The sequence below is a fragment of the Gymnogyps californianus genome, chromosome 12 (genome assembly GCF_018139145.2).
Source record: "Gymnogyps californianus isolate 813 chromosome 12, ASM1813914v2, whole genome shotgun sequence".
Classification (NCBI taxonomy): Eukaryota; Metazoa; Chordata; class Aves; order Accipitriformes; family Cathartidae; genus Gymnogyps; species Gymnogyps californianus.
Window position 1 is genome coordinate 14,791,328 of NC_059482.1, and position 20,646 is coordinate 14,811,973.

General features: G+C 41.2%; 1 protein-coding gene and 1 long non-coding RNA gene across 2 annotated transcripts in view; one reads left to right on the forward strand and one right to left on the reverse strand.

Moving 5' to 3' along the window:
• Nucleotides 1-3,677: 3,677 nt before the first annotated feature.
• LOC127020986 (uncharacterized) overlaps nucleotides 3,678-20,646 on the reverse strand; it is a 35,647-nt gene continuing 18,678 nt past the window's right edge. The window contains exon 3 of the long non-coding RNA XR_007767148.1: nucleotides 3,678-4,384. This is a non-coding gene — a long non-coding RNA (uncharacterized LOC127020986). The remainder of the gene's footprint in view (nucleotides 4,385-20,646) is intronic.
• Nucleotides 9,507-20,646, forward strand: part of GPT2 (glutamic--pyruvic transaminase 2) — a 28,355-nt gene continuing 17,215 nt past the window's right edge. The window contains exon 1 of the mRNA XM_050903878.1: nucleotides 9,507-10,187. Coding sequence (XP_050759835.1) covers nucleotides 9,846-10,187 — 342 coding nt within the window. The 5' untranslated portion in view covers nucleotides 9,507-9,845. The remainder of the gene's footprint in view (nucleotides 10,188-20,646) is intronic.

Here is a 20,646-nt window from a genome sequence, read left to right on the forward strand (position 1 = left end):
ACTTCTTCCTTCAGGCAGAAAAAGACTAGCACTTGTCATAGTTTCTCACAGAGTAAAATTCTCCCTACAGCTGAAGGCCCAGTGGTCTTATCTTCCTGTGGCTTGTTGACCTTCCCTACAGATCAGATAGCTCATGGGATCCTAGGTGCCAAGTCAGTTTGTCTAGAGTCTCACTAGTGCTTGATTTATTCATCTTAATTGTTGAGGCTAATTTATTACAGGTTCTGTGAAACTTGAAAATGGAGTTCCAGATTCATAGCAGACCACACATGCTCTAGATAAGCAATATGTTTTTATTACAGATTTCTAAGTGACGTGATTGCTACGCATACCTTAAATGTAGATTGTAAAAACTGAAATATCTTCTGAAAGGCCACACAGAGTAACAAATACATATATCTATTCTGAGGAAAATCTGAACATTTAGGGGATAACACAGGGAAGTCATGTGATATAATAAACTTAACAACAGTAAAGAGGTACATCCTCACCTTAATCATTTGAAATGTGGTTCCTCTTAGTAATCTTGACAGTTAATCTTCTCATATGCCAAAGTCCACAAGTGACAATCTTACGATAAAATTTTCCTTTTCTAAACTTTACAAACAAATCTCTTTCACTTCATACTAACCATGCTCTCCTCAGAGTAGATTTCTCACATTTACCGTTTGAAGTGGGAGGTTGCAGTTCTGGCTCCAAGTACAATCACTCCAAGTCATTTACTCTCTTCCCTTGTTGACAACTTACCTCGATGATTATCAGGGGCAGATCTCCAATGAGAGCTCTTGGATAAAACAGAGTAACAGAACTCTGGACTATGTTGTTTTTCACATGCAAACTGAGGAAATGCAAGGGTTTTAATCACTTCTAACCTGTTTAGGCTCCACTTTTCCCACATAGCACAGGAGAACATCTTCCCACCCTTCCTTTAGTAGTCACCCTGAAGAGGCAGAAGCCATCTCAAAGCATCCTAGCAGAGAGGGGCATACCTTCTAATGGACAGAGACTCCATGAAGACAGTCCCTACATGAAGAAGATTATGATCCATGTTTGTACAAAATACTGTACTTCTCATTGTACTTTTCACTGTACTTAATTTCACAAGTGTTTCAGGTAAATATTTATAACTTTGTGTATTCACTAATATACGCAAGTCAATTAAAGACACTGAAAAATCTATTCCGGTAATAGACCACCTGTACTGTTTCTTTGTTGTTGTTTTGCACTCTTCTTAAATGAATTGATTTAATGTAAAACTGTTGTGATATTTAAATGACCAGAAGGATCTGTTTGGTAAATGGTTTTTCTACCTGTTTTCCACTGGAAGCCCTACATGTCACAACTGGCTGCAGTGGAAGCTTTCGCATTATTGCAACATAAAGGATTTTGATTTCAGGTGATAAAACAAATGCTGATAGAGGTAATTACTCCAGATAGCTTTATATTTTTGCCGGGGTAAAAAGTAAAGACAATAAAATACCCTCAACATTTTGATTCTAAATTACTCACATAAAGCAAAAGAGGATGGATGCTTATTAAACTATTCTACAGCTAAGATTTCCACCACTGGAACACATACTAGTTAGACTTTAAGTGCAATGCTTGCTTCATGCACACTATCACAAAATGAAAGCAATGCCGGAATGGATATATGAATTGTAGGCAAACAAAAATAAACTTATAATGTAAAGTACATATGGTCAAAATATAATTAGAAGTGTTTTAAATCCTGAGTATTGATGGTGGGGGAACATCACTGAACTCTGATTATCATCTCTCCACACAAATATGAGTGGTTTTCTAGATGCTGCGGGTATCTAGATGCTGTAAGTTACAATGAGCATATGTAAGTATTAACTTCGTCTCTCATAGATAAATGTAAGATACACAGGTATACAGTTTTTTTTGATCTAGTTTTCCTGATCCTATGCCCAATGCCTCAACTATAAAACCATCCTTACTGCAGTCTCATACACAAATTTCTCTTCCTGAAGACTGCAGTCAATGTTCTCAGACAGCAGTCTGCTACTACCGTACCGCTACCAGGACCAAAGCAACAGGAAAAGCACTAGACCTCTGCTGTCTCAGCAGGGCCTGAATTTCTGAGAGGCAAATTACATTTATGCCTTAGAAAGTATCCTTCAGATTCCCAGTTTGTCATGCCAGCCCTCTCCATCCTTACTACCAATATTGTATGATGAATAAAGAATCAAACATCTTATCATTTGCAATATCCTTTCCTGTGACAGTACAACCTACTGATTTTTTTTCTATCCTTCCTCCTCCGTGAGTGTCTATCCTGAGCCCAGTTCCCATGCAGAGCATGAGAACACACTCTTCTGTACTTGTGAGCATCTTGGGCTCCCCCATGTGTGTGTTGTGGTTTCTACGTGAGTAGAGTTACTGAATTGGCTGGTTTGCCCTTTTCCTTTTCTTCTTAGTATTTAAGTTATGTCTCAGAGTATTCCCTTTTCTCTCTGCATATTGTTTTCAGCCTATACCAATCCATTACCAGCAGAGGTCTTTCTCCAGAGATACACAAAGACAAGACAGGTTTATTTTTCATATAAACTGTGGCTGTTGCCAAAAGTACCAATGTGTTCTATGTAGGCAGGACATCCAGATTTCATTCCTGAATCAAGACCAAATCCATGCAACCAGGACCTTGAGACTACTTTTGGATTTTTTTTTTTTCGTCTTAACTGAGAAGGTCCAGACATAGCAAAACATAAAGACTCTTTTGGTATTTCAGAGGGTCTTTATAACAGCAGGGGGCTCCGCTGTGTACGGTAACAGTAACAAGTAAAGAAGTTAATGAATATACAAGAGAACTAACAGATCTATTACAATACTCTGCCTTTCTTTATAGAGCAAATAAACTAGTCAGTGACAGCTGTTCAACTATTCTAATACAAACAAAAATATTTTCCTTATTGAATGCAAACAAGATAGTATTCGTAGCTAGACAGCTGATTATTAAGATTTACCAAACAGACATATATTTTCCTTGTTATTCTAATCTATTAACACCTTAGTTTTGAGTTCTGAAAGTCCAAGACTATTTATTTTGCATCATTTCAGAGGTTTAATCCAGCACTGAGAAAAAAACAACGAATACCTTTTTAAGGGTACAGGTACCTCCTCTCTTCAGAGAGTCAATAATGAGTGGCATTTTGCAAGACCAAGCCTCATTTAAAATGTGTTTTACACTAATTTAAAATAGAAAATAAGAAAGTTATGCCATTTCTCTATTTTCTGAAAAGCTACACATGACTTTCTAAGTGCCTATTCCTGATGGCTTCTTTTCTTTGCTGTTGTCACAACAGAGTCCAGCTGACCTGAATGGTCTGAGATCTTAGGGTTCTTTCTCCCCTTCACTGGAATGCAGTGTATATGTGTGCCACACCAACTTCTTGCACACTGCAGTATTTTGGCGTGCAACTATAATTTTACAAGAAAAAAAATCTCAAAGTAGGTACAATTCACATATCTAATCCACATTAGAGTTGGAGAGAGAAGCACTTCGTAAGTCACATTTCTGCTCACCACTACAGACGATTTGGAAGCATTCTGCTCTCCTGCAGTAGAGTTCCCTGTGAGCTCTCCTGTGAGGGCTGACAGCCTCAGACCTGCCCAAGAGCTGACAACATGTAGCAAATTGAAAAATTAAATGCCTAAAATGCTGTGCAACCTTGTGTCAGGAAGGTTATAAAATGCATCCTGATTAAGTAACGACTTCCTAATTAGTCAGCTATATTCAGTGGGGTTTTTATTCTTTCCACAGATAAAGTACTGTCTAGAGAATTATTAAGTTATATCTAAAATACATGGATATTCATACCAAGAACAGAATGTATCAGAAGAAAATTACAAATAATAGGAACAGCTAGATGATAATATCTGCAATGTTACCATGAATGAATTGAAGTTGTAATGCTACAGCATACAAGTGGTAAGAGGAAAGTACTATATAAAGATCAATTCATTATACAGACAAGCTTTAATGCTATTTTCTATGATTCCGGTTTTGGCAATTTCGGTAATCACAACAGTTTGCAATACTTAATACTGTTACTGTGCTTCTCATCAGTAGATTTCAGGGTAGCTGTAATCTGAGTACCCTCTAAGTCCTTTCGTAAGAAACCAAAGTTGTGCCTAAGAAGTCCTTTGAGATCCCATTACTCTGAACTTGGGCAAGAACAACATTTAAGTGGTACAAATGTTGGCTTTGTTCTCCAAGTACAGCTAAATATTGAGCATTTCCCAATTACAAAGCATTTTGTTCTTCTAAACGTTGTTACGCATTGATGTCTTTTGGTTTCAGGAAGCCCACATTCAGGTTGACTTCCTGTCTCCAGTTTAGGTTTCGCACATTAGAGCTTGCCTGAAAAAAAAGACCATGCCACCAGTGTAAGTATGACAGCTTCTACCAACACAATGTAACTGCTAGCTATTTCAGACAACTATGACGTAGTTAGGAGCCAGCTCAAAATGTCACTGCATCATCAAGCTTCCCAGGTAATCAAGGCCCGCTCTTGCTTTACAGTCACTGCAGCACTTTCCCACCTCTGCAACTGAACGTCAGCATCACTTGTCCACCACAATCCATGGCGACAGAGTCTAATCAAAGTGAAGCCCACTTCAGTAAACAACATTTTACATTTTTTTAAGAAGTCATATCTTCTCTATACCTTTACTGAGCTTCTTTTTGTAATCAGAAAGAAACATTTTAATTTCTAGCTCCTCTATTTTACTAAGTTGCTATATTAGTAATGGAAAAAAAAATCCTTGAACTTTTCCATTCAGCTGCTTGATTTTACTTGATTCTTAAAGCAAACATGTCCAATACAGTGACCTTGTCCATATATTTTATAACAATGTGTTATATGTCGCTGAAACCCTCTAGGGGTAAAAACTTGGAGGGAAGATCCCTCTCTAATCAAGCTGAAGCATAACCTACAAAATTAGTCTTATGGCCCAGGTCAATAGTGTTTTTTTAAAAAGATTTATTTGCTTTGTGAAGCAAGTCAGCTTCAGATGAGATTTTTAAAAGAAGCTTTTATTAAAATATTAATAATTTAAATTATTTAATGCCAGTAGCAGCTACCATTCCATAAAAAAGGCTTCCAACATTATATTCTCACAAATCAGACCTTTTTCACGGGAAACTTTATTAAAATCCACATGTTGTTCAGAACAGTTTGGTTTCAACAAAATCATTTTTCACTAAAAACTTTCTGAGCAGTTTTATTTTAAATGTAGTCTGTATAAAAAATGCTTCACAAAATAAAATTACTTTATTTTCATAGAGCACCTTTTCAATTAATTCTTATGAAGACAATTCAATAGACTATTTTACATGTTTCATTTTGGGTTTGTTTTTTGGGTAGGGGGGTGGGCTTTTTTTTTTTTTTTGCTTATCATGAGAGAATGAGAGCTGGTAAACATTAAGATATGAAGTTACTGAACGGACACTTTTTCCACTGACTGCATTGAGCTTTGGACCAGATCTTAAAGGTTTATGTTCAGTCTGAAGAACAGTAGGAACAGTAATTTCTCTGAAGATGCTCCTTATATTCTGAACTGCTACCATCAGCAGTATTCTACAGAAAACAACCATTCTCCATACTTCTACAACACAGAATACAGAAAGGGTTTGCTCTTTTTGCCTAAAACCCACAGTTTTTGTAATGTGGTTTCCATTTACTTAGTGTCCTCAAAGATTCCTAAATAACATTAACGACACTTTGCCATTTTAAGCTATTAGGAGTAGTTTTCTATCCAGTGCCTTTATTTAAATTAAACAGCAGAAGAAAAATGAATGCTTAGTTACCACGTGCAATTATTGTAATCATGGGGTTTAAACCATGCAACTATTCATGACAAAGAACCTTGCTGAAGGTCTGTCAAAATGGAAACATGTGACAGCAGCTGTTAGTCTGTTTATCAAGGTTTTTTCTCCAACTCTATCTACCTTTCTATGTATTTATGCATTTGCTGTTGTTCTGTATCTCCAACTCCTCACCATCAACATGAAGTTCATTATTTTAGCTTCTTATGACAGCAAGAAAACCATCCTATGTCTTTATGACTAAAGATGGAATGCAACATGGGGATCAAGGAACTGCCCTCAACAAGCAGTACTTGCCACCTTCTTTGTCTGGCTTGTCTGAAATTTGTGTTCATATGATTTGTATAGGATACATAAACTGTCTGTTGATTAGGCCAATTGATCACCACAGGCCAACTTGCAAAAGCTAACGTCTTCTCTGAAGGGTACAGCATGAGCCTGTAATGATGCATGCTATCGTCTGCAGTTCAACTCAGGGGGAAGGGGGGGAGAGAGAAAGGAAGATTTCTGTTAATAAATACAAAAAGATACTTCATCCTTAATAGGTCATTGCACAAGATTTTTGCAAACATGCATGAACTGATTTCACAGCTCATGAGGTAAGTTTTCTTTTCCTCATATGATACGTAGATATGCCAAGCCACAATAAGTCGAAGTGGCATGCACAAACACACAGTCACACTGACATGGGAGTGGAATGCTGATTCTCCTGAAGTCATCAGGAGCTTTGCTGCTAACTTCAAAAAGCAAGAAGATAGGCACAACTTTGCCTCAACACTGCAAGTTCATCATATGCTATTTGCTTTCTTGAACGTATCTGAATGAAAATAACATTTGGAGATACATTTATCATAATTAAAGCAACAGATATTTTTTCTGTAACACAAACACCACTTCATATTACACTGAACATGGAAAGGCTTTTTTTCATCCTGTTTATTTCCTGTGTGCATTTCTAAACTTAGGAAATTAATCAGACTATTGAATTTCAAGTTTGCATATTTTCATTCAAATGTTTTACTAAAAATGTATGCTTTGGCTTGTGTAACATGCGTTTTAAGATTGTTAGCCTTATTCCAATGGTGCCGTGCTATGTTACGTGCTAACAAGCAGCATTACAGAATTTGCAAACAAGGTCTGAGGTCTTGCTTGGATTGTCAGCTAGAGGCAGAAACGGAGCTGTCAGGCAGTCTGTACCTTTCCTTCCTGGGGGATCAGAGATACCGACCGTGGCAGTGCTGGCTGGAAACTTTCTGCTACGCCAGCTGTTTCTGGGGGGCGGATTGGGGGTGGAACAGTAGTGTGTGGACCAAGAGTAAAGGTTAATTTGTGTTCTTCCCCTAGCAAAATTAGCGGTTCCAAATCCATTGGACTTCGATTTTTAATAGGCTGGGTAGCATTTCAACCTTGATTCCTAATGAACCCTGAAACACACTCAAATCAAGATGTCTGGGAAGTCTACTTGTATACACTGAATGTAAATATTAGAATTTAAAATAAGCTGAACATTTCAGGTGATCTGATTAAAGCTTACTGCAAAATCAGTTCTGGTTTTGTTTTTGTGGTAAATTTGACCTTGACAAGTCTTAACACAGCTTGAAATCCTTTCTTCTGGACTACATTTTATCAAACCTGGAAAAAAAGCACCATGACACTGCTTGTTAATTATCAGCCAAAAAGCCAGATTCAGGTAACACTCAGCTTTCTAGATACATGACTGATGACAACTTTAAAGGAAAAGTGTCGAAATATACAGGCTCCAAAACTTGACATTTCAAAAGTTAAAAAGGTTTAAAATATGGAAAAAAAAATCAGTCTGAAGGAGATACAGACTGCAATGTCCTGAAACAGTTATTAAAGCTGCAAATAAACAAAAATGTCCTTCTTGGAACTCGGATTTCTAATTTATAGTGCTCCACTGGCTCATTTTGTGAGCAGGATTTTGGAGGGAGGATAAGCAGGGCCAGACACACTCCACTCAACCTTCACAAGCTGAGCAGTAAACAAGAAAAAGCTTTCAGTACAATCAGTACAATGACTGGAAATACACAAAATTTAATTCCTGAGTAAAACAAATGAGTTTTCTGCACCACCTCAGGGCAGTCCCTTCAAAAACCATCCCATTTCTGTTATTTTGTTAACTATGAATTGACTAAAATTCTCAAGTAGCAATTATTTTTAAATTAGCACAGAGCAAGAGCTAAAATACTGCACTTGAAATAGAGTAAGGACTGGAACAAATTACTTATGAAACTAAACACTATGGCAAGCAGAAGCTCGTTAGAAAGAAGAAATAGTAAAGACAGGAAAAAGACTCAAGATATAATTGTATGGGACAAAATAAAATCAAACGCAGCAAAAAGCAGCTTGCTTTCTCTTCATCAACCAAGGAAAGATACCAAACCACACAGAACAGAACCCAAGTCTCAAACCATCTAATTTAGGCACCTAAAATAGGAAGCTGGTTTTCTATATTCTCTCTAAGGCAGTGGAGAAAGAGAAAGTAAAAAGGAAGGTTCTACAAAAACAATTCACAAATAAGCCTGATTTATAGCTCAGGCTCTTACTCAGGGAGGTAACATTAGGTCATAGGAATATTCCTGAGTGAATGATCCCTTATTCCACTCTCTGAGCACAAACAAGGAGTCTCTTCTGGGCACCCAGGACGGGTAAAACGGGCCTTCTCCTCCCCAGGAGCAGCAAGAAGGAGAGAGCCTTTACCTCTCTCCCCTCTGAATTCTGCTGCTGTTGTATTTCATGCCAGATCTCCAGTCATTTGCTATGAAAGCTGAACTGAACCCGAGAGATAAAAACATTTTCATCATCTGGAAACAATGAGGAAACTGAGAGAGGACCGACTTGTTCCTGCGGGAGGGAAGGATCAGGAGAAAATGCTCCACTGGCAGAGTGACAGCGTGAGGGATGAGGCTGCTGGCGTCCAGCCTCGCTGCCCGATCTCTACCCCCGACTCGCCCTCCAGCAGCCCAGCAACAGGTGACCCATCTGCAGACCCACCGCTGCACATTAAACGTCACGCTGCATTTCTAACGCCACCGCGAAGCCGGGAACGAGAGCAGGAGGCTTTTTTGCCCAACGGACAGAGGAGAACCAGCGGGGCAATACTGCATTTCTCAAACCGCAGAGCAGAAAAACAAATCCAGACAAAGGGAGCGCTCTCTGCCGCGGGCAGGCGGCGGCGTGCGGCGGCACGGCGGAACCCGTCGCCGCCCGCGCAGCGGGAGCGGGAGCGGGAGCGGCAGCGACGCGCTCCCCGCCCGCCGGGGCTGCGGCTCCGGCCCCCGCCACCCCCGACCCCGCTCCGGGGCTTGCACCGAGAAGACTCGGCCTTGCTATTCCCTTAGGAAACGCCCCTGGATTTGCCCCCTCCCCGGTTCCCCCGGCATCTCCAGCACCGGGAGCGCGCCCCCGCCCGCAGGCGGCGGCAGACAATGCGGGACCGCGGGCCGGGCCGGGCCGGGCCGGGGAGGCCTGTGGGTGCGGTAGTTCCCTGCCCATCACCTGATGCTGTGGGCAGGCGCAGCCGAGGGCTGCAGGAACTACAAAACCCGCCAGGCAGCGCGCCTGGCAGTCTCGCTGGTGCAATCCACACCTTCGCACGCCTCGGGGCCGGGGTAAGCGCTGGCAGGGGCGGCTGCTGGCGCTGGCTTAAGAAGGATGGTTTTACCCGGGACTCTTCCGGAGCACTAGCGCGGGCACTTCTGTTGGGCAGAGGGGTCTGCAGCGCTATTCTGATGCAATGGTGGGATCTATTGCTCCTCTGGTGGCATCGCAACACTGCAAGATCAGTTGTATTCATTGCAATTAAGTTTGCAGGATCTGGACATGGGAGGATCGAGCATGTACGTGTAACTGTGCCAGCTCTTCGGCATTTCTTCTGACTGCCTCTCTTGCTCGTGTGCGTCTTACTAGCTCCCGGTTCTGATTAGAAAATACACCGATCCTCAGTCTTGCTTTGGGAACTACCTGAAAGACCATGCATCGATTTGTCTTGGTTGCCAGGCAAACTGCGGCAAGCCTGGGCTGCAAAGGGCCAGGGGTCTGCCGAAGCGGAAGGAAAGACATGGCTTTGCGCCGCGCCGCTTCGCTGGCGGCGGGGCGGCAGCCGCGGTGTCCCCGGCTCCCGCGGCCGGCGCGGGAGGGGACGGTGCGGTGGAGCAGCGCTGCCAAGGCCTCCGCGGTGAAGATCAACGAGAAGGCGAGCAGGGAGAAGATCCTGACGCTGGAGTCCATGAACCCGCAAGTGAAGGCGGTGGAATATGCAGTGCGGGGCCCCATCGTCCTTAAAGCCGGCGAGATCGAGAAGGAGCTGCGGAAGGTGAGGCAGGGGCGGCCGCGGGGCACGGCAGGGCAGGGCAGGCCAGGGCAGGGCAGGGCACGGCAGGGCAGGGCGGCCTCCCCGCCGCTCCGCTCCGCGCCGCCCGCTCCCGCGGCATGCCCGCCGCCGCCGCCCGCACTGGCCCTGCCCCCGGGGCACTCCTCCGCCGCCGCCGCTCCTGATTGGGGCGTCGGGGGGCTCGGCAGGGCCGCGGCCGGCGGTGGGGCCGACGTGGCAGGCGGTGGGGCCGCTGACACCCCGCGGGGCCGAGACGCGACCCTGTAGAAGCCTCGGGAAAGCGGGAGGCTCGGGGGCGGCGGCGCTGCGAGTGCCAGTGCAATGCCGCGCACCAAGTTAAAAACTCGCAGACCACGAGCAGCTTTTCCCCCCATCCCTGCTGCTGCCCGAAGCCGCGGCCGGACGCGCTCTCCCCGCGGGGGGCTGCGGGAGCGGCCGGGGCCAGGCCGGGGCGCGCAGCCGCCTCCCGACCCTGCCCGCCCCGGGCCGCCCCCGGCCCCGCTCCGCTCCGCTGCGGGACACCCCCCCACTCGCGCCCCTTCACACGGGAGGTGGGAGAGGCACAAAACAAAGAAACCGGCCCTCTGGCTACTGTTTATCTCGTGTCACTGATTGCGTAAGGCAAATACGGTATACCCCCATAAAGCAGTGTCTACATTTCTTCAGCCACTTGGACCCTTTGCTGCAATCGCATGTCCTTTGTGTTATACAAGAGGGTGACCGACCAGCTTTCATCATGCTGATAGAGCGTTTAAAACGTTCGTGAGGATTTTAGAGATACTGCCTTCGCCGGGGCGGGGAGACACCTTTGAAACCGGCGGTCTCCTAACACGTGAGATGGACCCAGCTCTTCCCAGGCACCGCTCCGCAGGCTCATCCAGCACTCCTCTGCCTCTGGGTTCTCCAAAGCCGGGGAGACTAATGCTGAGGAGACCACCGATCCTGTGCTTCTCTTTTTTTAATTGCAGAAGCTGAGGTGCTTGAGGACAAGCCTTCAGAGCACAAACGCTCGGTAACGCTGCCCAAAGTTTTAGGTGGTTAGTGCTTTTAGGAGGATTTGGCAATAAAGCCTGATACAAGATACTCCTGAGAGTCTGGGCCAAGATGTACTAAATAAAGCACCCAAATCAGTCAGTGCTTCCATTTTGTTCTTCATATTTTTTTTCTTATTCCTTATCTTAATATTAAGACTTAGCATTGAAAAAAAAAAACCAAACCCTTAGCGATGCAGGCATGGCTTTTTGCTTGTACTGTTCACATCACAGCTTCCCCTGTCAGCACAAGGACTCACTTATTTTTGTTTTGAATAAAGCATCTGGCATAGTTACTTTTCTATGATTTCAAATATTATTCCCTGCCTTCACTGCTTTAGAAAGTCTTGCTAATATGTTATTACAGGTACTGCAAGACCAATTTGATTAGTATATGTAAAGTGCTTTGAACAAAAACAGTGCCACAGCAATGCTAACGAGAAGAGATTACTTTAATTCTTTGGTCTTTGTGTTACTTGCTTCCCCTTGTTCTAGAAGGTGAAGCATGTTTTCAGCTCACTCTGTATTACATACATCAATTACTTATGTCTAACTCAATAATTATTACAAACAGCTTCCTTTTTTAGAATTCTACTTAAAAACTTCAGAGTGGTGATGGAGATTTCATTTCAGAACATTTGTTTTGATTTTTGCCTTAAAACTTGTTTATAAAGGTGTCATTGACTTTATGCAACTAGATTCTCTAGTGGGTGCATCTTCCAGAGTATAAAATCTTCCAGTGTTCTCACTGAGTATGTTTGTTTTCAAGTTAACATCACAGGGCAGGAGATATTACTTGACAAAACAAATATAATATGATCTTCACTAACTCCTCCCAACTCCCCTGCTTACTTCAATTACCAGCTGAGTCACTGGCAGAGAGAATAATCTTCTGTGCACTTTTTAAAAAATGCAAGAGCAAGTCATTGCCAATCGCTTTATTAAAAGATTGTTATGGCAGCTTTGTGCCCGCTTATGTGGCATTTTCCATTTAAAAGTTTTTTTCTTGAACCAGGCTCATGGAATATTATCAATGGCTACCAGCATTCATAGACATGTGACTAAGATGACTAAAGCAAACAAAAACCTCCCTGTTGGCAGGGAAGGAGGACAGTATTACTGCAAAAGTTGAGACAACGTATCTGCAGAGAACACTAATCAACTTAAGGAAGCAGCTGAAAGACTTCTCTTCCGCACTGCTCAAGTTATTCACTCCTCTTTGCCTTTCTGATAAAAATACTGTTATTCCTTCTATTGTTTAATCAAACTGTCTGGTAAAGTATACAGCCTTGAGTAGTACCTAGGTTCCTTATAACTGAAATATTATGGGTTATCTAAATGTCTATTTTTTGGTCTAAAATTGACTTCTGTGTGATCACAGGTCAATGGCACTTCTTTGTTTACTTTTAGTTAAAACTGGACAACTACTTTTTTCATCCCTCTCCACCTTAGCTCACAGAGTTAGGTCAACTACTGCCAGCAGAATTAACACTGCCTGATAAAGAGGCTGAAGCGGTTGTCAGAGAAAGGTGATGCCCCATAGCATCTCTAGATCCATGGTTCCTGTTCATTGACAGCAAAAGGGTTGCCCCATAGCAACTCTACTACATATGATGGGGAAGGAGCTTTGCACAGGCATGAAAGCATGGACTCCATAGTATGACATGGAAGCGCTGCACTGCCTGGTGGTAGCAACAGCAGGCAGGGCTGAAGCAATGATATACCCACTAGTAAATCTGCATTTGTCCTGTTCTGCCGAGATGCCTTTGGGTCATTTGTTTCTAAACTAAAAGCATCTTAAATGCAGACATGATCTAACCAGATGCAATAGAGGCTCTCCCTGTTTAAACTTGGTTTCATTCAGTTAGACATCATGCTTGTGTAATTTACACAGCTTATTATGTAGACTATAAAATAGCTACTTGAAGCTGTTTGCACAGTGTAAGCTTTCGTCTTCCTTGAGTTTCGTTCTGCTGTCTCATATTCTGAACCGCAGTTCCTCTGTTACTCTGTCTGGCACTTGCTTCTTTTGTATATTAACTGCCGATGATTACAACAGGAGCTGTATCTCCACAGTGCACATAGAAATAAGGACTAAAATGTTACTTGAGAAGTCTCCGACTAGGCAATTTAAGGGATAGTTCTTTTAAAAAGTAAATAAAAATGAGGCATTAATTTCAGCTAATGTGCTCAGGATTAAGCCAGTGTAAGTGACAAGTTAGAAGACTCTGTTACAGCAGGATAAGATTGATTGCTCAGGAGTACGGATGGGGCATGCTGTACTTGGACTTCGTAAGTTTTGTTGGCCTGTGACCTGTGTTCATCTAGGTGGAAAATCAAGGTTTTGATCTACATTAAGTCTTTCCAGCTGGAAATCTTTCTGCAAAATCACTTACCTGAATCACTTCTCTGAATATTTTTTTTTTATAATTTTGAAATTGCATCATGCTTCAAAAGTGAAAACCTGATTTCTCTTCCTCTTTGCTAATGGTAATAATCAGCTGATTCTGGCTTACTAAGGTGATACATGGAGAAAGAACTGACGTCAACCACTTTCCTTGGTGTTTCTGGAAACTTTTTAAAGCAAGCTAGAGCACAGGCATATTTTAATAAATTATTATACTCTCAATAGAATTCAAAGAAATAAGATCTTTTTTCTATCCCCCTTTTTTTAGACTTGCTAACAGATGGCCATCATATCAAGTATTGACTTTAATTACATTTCAGACTAGAAATTTTAGCCTGAACATGGATTCAACGCAAGAATAATGTAATCTCTGGACAGAGCCATTCTCTTTACTTAATCAGTAATAACAAGCTAGCTTTATCTTTACATAGGCAGCACATATACCTGATTTGTTACTTTGCATTCATGCTATTTTAACTGACCTTGTTACGGAAAGTCCCTTCATATCTGTTACTCTAACATCTCTCTCCCCTTACGCTCTCCTTTTCTTGCCATTTCCTGCTTAGGTTTTACATAATGTCAAATTCTGTGTCAGGTTAAGTTGGCTTACACATACTTGCAAAGCATGTGCATATTCAACAGCATTTTAGGATCCACAAGTCAACTCATGTAACATTGGAAACTGTGCCTGGCTTAGCGTAAGTCACACAACATTAGGCCCCTGTTCAAAACTTTCAAGTTACTGAAACAGAATTGTAGGGCAGAAAGGGGTAGAAGGATGGTATGCAGAGATACACTGATAGCATGTAGAAAGTTCCTTCAGATCAGCACAGGTGGTTAGCATATTCCACCACTGGGTCTGGAACTACGTGCCGTTAATGGCAATACGCAGTCTCTACACATTGAAGTCCATTTTTTTCTGAACAGCCACTGTAGTCTGGCTTACTTTTACAGTAAAAGGATTGTACACTCATCTCCTGTGCCCATGTTTTTCATTTGCGTAACTACTGCAAATAGGTTCCTCTTGCATGTTTATTCTTCAAGTCACTGGTTCACTCCCTACATTTCTGTTTAGATAATAAAACTACCAAAATCCCTTTTACTTATGTAGCTATAATCTCAGGCAGCTTCTGCTAAAGTATTTTGGTTAAAAGACTGTAGAGCTTTTCTTTTTTTTTACTAATTCTTCAGGCTTTTAAGTTGAATAGAAAAAATTCTGACTTAGAATCCAGACTTAATTATAAATGTGAGTTGTCTGTGTCCCTGGGAGTTGTGGAAAGATAAAACACAGTTTAGACAATGACATGCCGAAATATCATTTGACATGCCAAGAAAAAGACACAAGATTGACTGGTACACCCAGTAATAAAAGATGTTAAGCTTAAATTACCATCCCATAATTTTATGCTTTGAATACGTGACTGTGTGCACACTAAGAAAGTTATCTTCCAGGCAAGAGCATTTGACCTCATTAAGACAGAGCTGTTGTTCCTCAGTTGACTGTACATGTTCCATACAGAAGTGAATCTGTAGTAAAATCCATGTGTTTTAACAAGGCGAAAAATACTGCAGATGAAGATGAAAGAAAATCAGTTTTAAGAGTACGATTACCAAAATCATATGTTCAGAAGCACACGGTCCACAAGATCCAGTTATTTGATCTTTTCTTGTTGAATACAGTAGCAAAATCTTATTCCGAAATAGCCCTTTTCCAATAGGTCTTCAAGTTAAGAGGGTCCTAATGTCTAATCTCCTTCCAATGAGCATTATTTTAATTATGTCATTTACAGTCACATTAAAATCTAGGGCTTTGTTGATATAGGCAAAATTTCTGAATGCAAATGCACTGTGAACAATATATAAGGCAGAAGTAACTTGAGGACAACTCCTGTTCTGTAATCCCTGAATCAGATCTGCCAATTAATGGCCAGCCCCACTGATGTTCTCATCTGATATTAGGGGGCATGCAAGTCATCAATGCCATTTTAACTCAAAATCCAGAATTTGCCTTCTCCTTCCTTCCAACAACAGTTCATGTCAGCTTGAATTACACATGCATAACACAAACTCAAAGCCTTACTCTGTGGTAAGCAGGTCAGGGTTTATTTTTCTGCTGTGAGCTGTTTTAATAAAAAGACTGGAATGCTAATTCAGGCCTTCAAGTCCCTATTAGTTAAGAGCCTCTGGGAAGTGCTTTCTTGGCCCTTTGGGGCGGGGGGGAAGGGGAAGCAAGCAAGCGACTTGGCTACTACAGCATAGATCTCAACTATGCTGAAATGTTTGGTTTGCTTATTATTTGTATAATAAGCTCTCTTATTATACAGCTTGTGTGTGCAAGTCACAGCAAAACCAGACTCAGCTTGTGCTAAGGAAATAGCACGATGTTTCATAGTGTGATGTTATTGCCTGATAACCATCAAGAGGAGGCACAAAGCAATGGCAATGAAAATGAAACAATGAGGAGCAGCTAAGAGTGGACAAATTCTGAAATTCAGAAATAGTTGAAATACCATGTTGCTTTTCTGGAATTAAAAGCACCTCACATTTTCATGGCCTCCTCAAGGGAACCCTTTTCAATTCTTTCCTATCACCATTACCAAATCCAAATCACACAAGCCTCTCTACAGGCTGAGGGTTTTCCTTTGAAATTTGCTGAAGACTTTAGCAAAGACAGCTTTAGGTCAGTTTGCACCCTTCTTTACCCTTTCTGGGCACAGTGTTATTTTGCAATTTGCCAGCATTCTTAGATGGCACCATTGGGCATACTAAAACTCCTAAGAGACAAACCAGCTCCTGGCAGTGCATTGCCTTCATGTTAGTTGTTTGGGATAGTGTATGTTCTGGCATCATATCGTCTCTTTGATCAAATAATTCTCCCAACACTGATTGCATGGTGACTCTCTCCTTGTGAGACAGCTCATCATTTCATACTGTACTCCTTACCTGCTGGGTTTCTTGAGGCTGTGGGGATGTCTAGGGGAAGAGGAAGCTTCTCCAAACCTGGTTACTACATAAAGATTTGTATTGACTCTGCACCAATGAATTCTGGTTCACATATGAAAATCCCTTCTCCCAACTTTGTGTGATACTTAGAACACTGATACAGTTGTTAGAATAATCCTGTCTGACCTGCTTCAGGTTTCAGAGGCTTTTCATCTGGTCTCTTAAAAGACTGCATTTCCTCTGAGGAGAGGAGAGTGACAGAAGTAACTGCTGAAGGAACTAATTTCCAAAGAGCTTATTCCAAATCTGGGAAGATTCCTTTATTTCATTAAAATCCTTTCATTATCAAGAGGACAGCAACTGAAAAAAAATGAACACATTTTTATATTTGTTGCTTACCATCTGAATTTGAAAGTGCAAGATGGCTTCTTCAGCTTTAAAAATAGCTACTACAGTTAGTCCCTTTGCTAACAATTTCAAAAGAATGGCAGAAGATTGGCTTTGTTCCCAAGATGTCCCATGTTGTTAGGACAGTGTGAGGTGCCACCAAAGGCAGAAGGCTGTAGCAGTGGTTGTTTTGTAGGGCTAGGGCTTGGTTTTCCTCCTTGATGTGGTTCATACCCTCTTCAGTAGACACGAGTATCAATCTGGTACTTACTGCTCTCGAGTTTGTTATTAGAGCTCCTGTTCTGCAAGCTTCACTTTTCCAAATCTCTGCCTGCTGGCAGGGGCCAGTTACAATCCAGTCAGACTGCCTCTAGAACACACCTTGAAAGCCTGCCCGTACTGAGAGTGCAAGTGTGTGTGTGAGAGAGAGAGAGAGAATGAGAGTATGAGAGAGAGTATGAGAGCGAAAATATGAGAAACAGAAGGAGGGGGGGAGAGAGAGAATATAAGAGAGAGAATATGAGAGAGAATATGAGAGACACAGAATGGGGGTATGAGAGAGAGAGAATGAGAGAGAGAATATGAGAGAGACTGAGAGAGGGGAGAGAGAGAGAGAGAGAGAGAGAGAGAGAAGCCGGGGGGCGGGAGGGGGCAGCTCTCTATCACTAGAAGAAAGCAAAACAATTCCAATGGCCTAGTTTCTGGTCCCCCTGTATGTTCCTTGGCTTGCCGGGGACTCAAATTGTCTCAGCACAGGCATGTTGCTAACATGGTCAAAGACTGCTTAGCCTTCTGCAGTGAAATCAATCTTGCCCTAACAGACTATGTCCTGTTGGAGCACTTTTCCTGCTGTTCTACAACCTGATATTGAGGTTATCAACACCACATTCACACTTCCTCCTTTCATACAGATCTTTTCATAGACCTTCCAAAAAGTATTTGACATTAATCTTTCCTTGGATACCCATGCACACCAGTACCATCACCATAGGAGAAACCTTGACACAAGTAACCAGTGACTAATGCCACTCTGTCTTAAGGATTTAAGTAGAATTCCACCTTGAACTCATCTGCAGAGTCATAGGCACTGTCTAGACTTCCCTTGATGCCAGCTTCTGATATTCTTGCTTTGAAACTTTGACTCATTACCTTTTGAGGCTTGTTCTTGCCTGTTACTGTTTCATGTTCCTTCTTTCTGAAATGGTAAGATGGGACTTTTTGTTCTGGAGGAATCAAAACTAAATCTGAACAACTTCTGATATTCCTTCTTTCCATAGAAAGACTGGGAATCAAGTAATAGAAAAAGATGAGAAAAAAACTAAGTAGTCATAACAATTTTTTTCTAGATTTCACTAGGAGGGGATATAGTGAATCTCGTGAAGACAGTTCTAAACAATTGCTGATATTAACTCATTGTCAGGGAAGGCAAAGGCCCCAGTTATTTAAAAGCATCTCTCTTTTGAAAGACAAAAAGGGCAACAGATCTTGTAGCCAAGAAATTTCTTGTACCAAGAAATACAAGTTAGTCAAGAGGACCATGGGCCTTTAAGCAGGTATGTGGGAACAGTGTGTACAACACAGAAAACCTAACTGTTCCTTCTCTACCAGGATTTTACAGTAAGATAACTGTTATGTATGTTTTGCTATTTTCTCCAGATCAATCATTTTAGTAGCAAAGGTAGTGTGGGGCTTATGGAGTAGGTGATGATTATATACTTGCAGTTGATGCCCAAAGGCAGTGATGGCATAAACACTGAGTTTGGCACTAGCAGAGATCTGGATGGTATCAATGCTAATAAGCTACAACATTATTTACAATAAACCTGACACAGACACCAAAAAGGTCTGTTACCTTTGTTGTAAAGGCTGTACCACTATAAAAACTCCAAAGGTACGTTATGAAATGCAGGGTACCTTTCAGCATTTCACTAACCAAAGAAGCAACTATTTTTTATTGCAGATCACAATAGTATTTGTGTGCAAAAACCATCTAATTTGCCTAACATAATATATTTATGTTGGTAGGGGTTTTGTTTGTTCTGTTTTTAATCTGGTAAAACAGGGTATTTCTGTTTCATCTTATTGCTGAGAACTGCTATGGTTTTTTTACACTGCCTAACTTAAGGCATCCCTTGTTCTTTAGCAAATTTGTATTACTGTGCAAATCTAGTCAGACTGATTCAGTTTGCTGTAAGAAGGACCAAATGCAACCAAAATCTGTGGGAATTTTTCTTAATTTCATGCAAACTCAATTTGTTCTCCTTCTATATGTATCTTTCTTTTCCTGCTTATTTGTAATTAGAATGAAACAATGTTGTGCTATCAGTGGACCCCAGATAGTTTGAAGAGAACCTATTTCTCACTGTTTGCATTTCTCATAAATTGCTAAACTTCAGCCTCAGATACCTGCAATCTTTATCTGGCATCCCTATTCCTAAGTCTTTATTTAAGGTTGAAATACAGCTCTTATTTAGGCACTCACTTAGATCAGCAAACATAAAAGCAAATGACTTGATGGAGTCAGTGTGTCACTTTCAATTATTTTAAGTGAACGTTTTTTTCAATTCCTGCTAAATTTAAGGCCACATAAAATTGACCCTTTTGAGTAAGGATCATGTAAGTCCCATTGTCTTGTTTTAATGCCATTTCTAACTACCTATTTAATTTCAAAAGAAAAAACTAAATGCTATCAGTTACATGATGGACTAGATCTGTAGTGGGGATTTGAATCACATTATCACATAATGTCTCAGCCACATTACACAGCTGTAAACCTCCAAATCTTGGCATACCGGGGAATTTGTATCCCTGGTGACTACTAATATTTTGGTTATGGTTATCTTTGCACATCTGGGTTCTGGTCTGTCATTGAAGTCCAACGCATAATCCATGGTAGACAAGCAAAAATTAGTTAAGGTTTGCCAGCTACATATTCTATATTCAAAGCCAATAACTTGCTGTAAATACATGGGCCAGGAAGAGGCTTTGTGAGTTCAGTCCACAGCCAGAGCAGGTTGTTATATGTTATTTTGTACAGAAAACTAATCAGTCTAATTGTGCAGTTCCTTAGTCCACATGAAAATTCTGTCACTGTTAGAAGGCCTCCCTACTATCTCTCATACTTAAATATACATTAGAAAAGCGATAAATTTGTTCTTGCCTACCTCATTTATTCTTCTTGTAATGTTGGCCTTTACTTTCAGTTAATCTTTCTTATTTTAATCAATGTTGTTTTTTTCTACCAGTCAGTTCCTTGCCTTTTTTCCCTTATTTTATTTTGCTTTTTAAAGAGCTGTGATTGCTAATCAACATTAATCAACTGTTTTCCCTCTGTTCTTATGATGTATTCAGTTCCTCACAGGAAAAATGGCTGTCTGTTCAGATTTCAGAGATTAGGAAGCTTTTAAATATTCATGGTGATTATTTAGCACTTGTGCTGTTTATCATATAGAGCCTCACTATGACATACTTTGTAAAACATCTGCATATGGAAAAGTGGGGTCATCACACAATGAATAGTTAATTTAAATAGAAAATAAATAAGCAAGCAGTATCTTTACTCTTTTTACTCTAAAAAGTACTAAAGGTCTTGAGGTTTCTTTTGTTGGTGGATTTCTCAAATGTCCTCAAATCTTTTTAGCTTCTTGACTGATCCATCCCTCCCTTAGGTGTA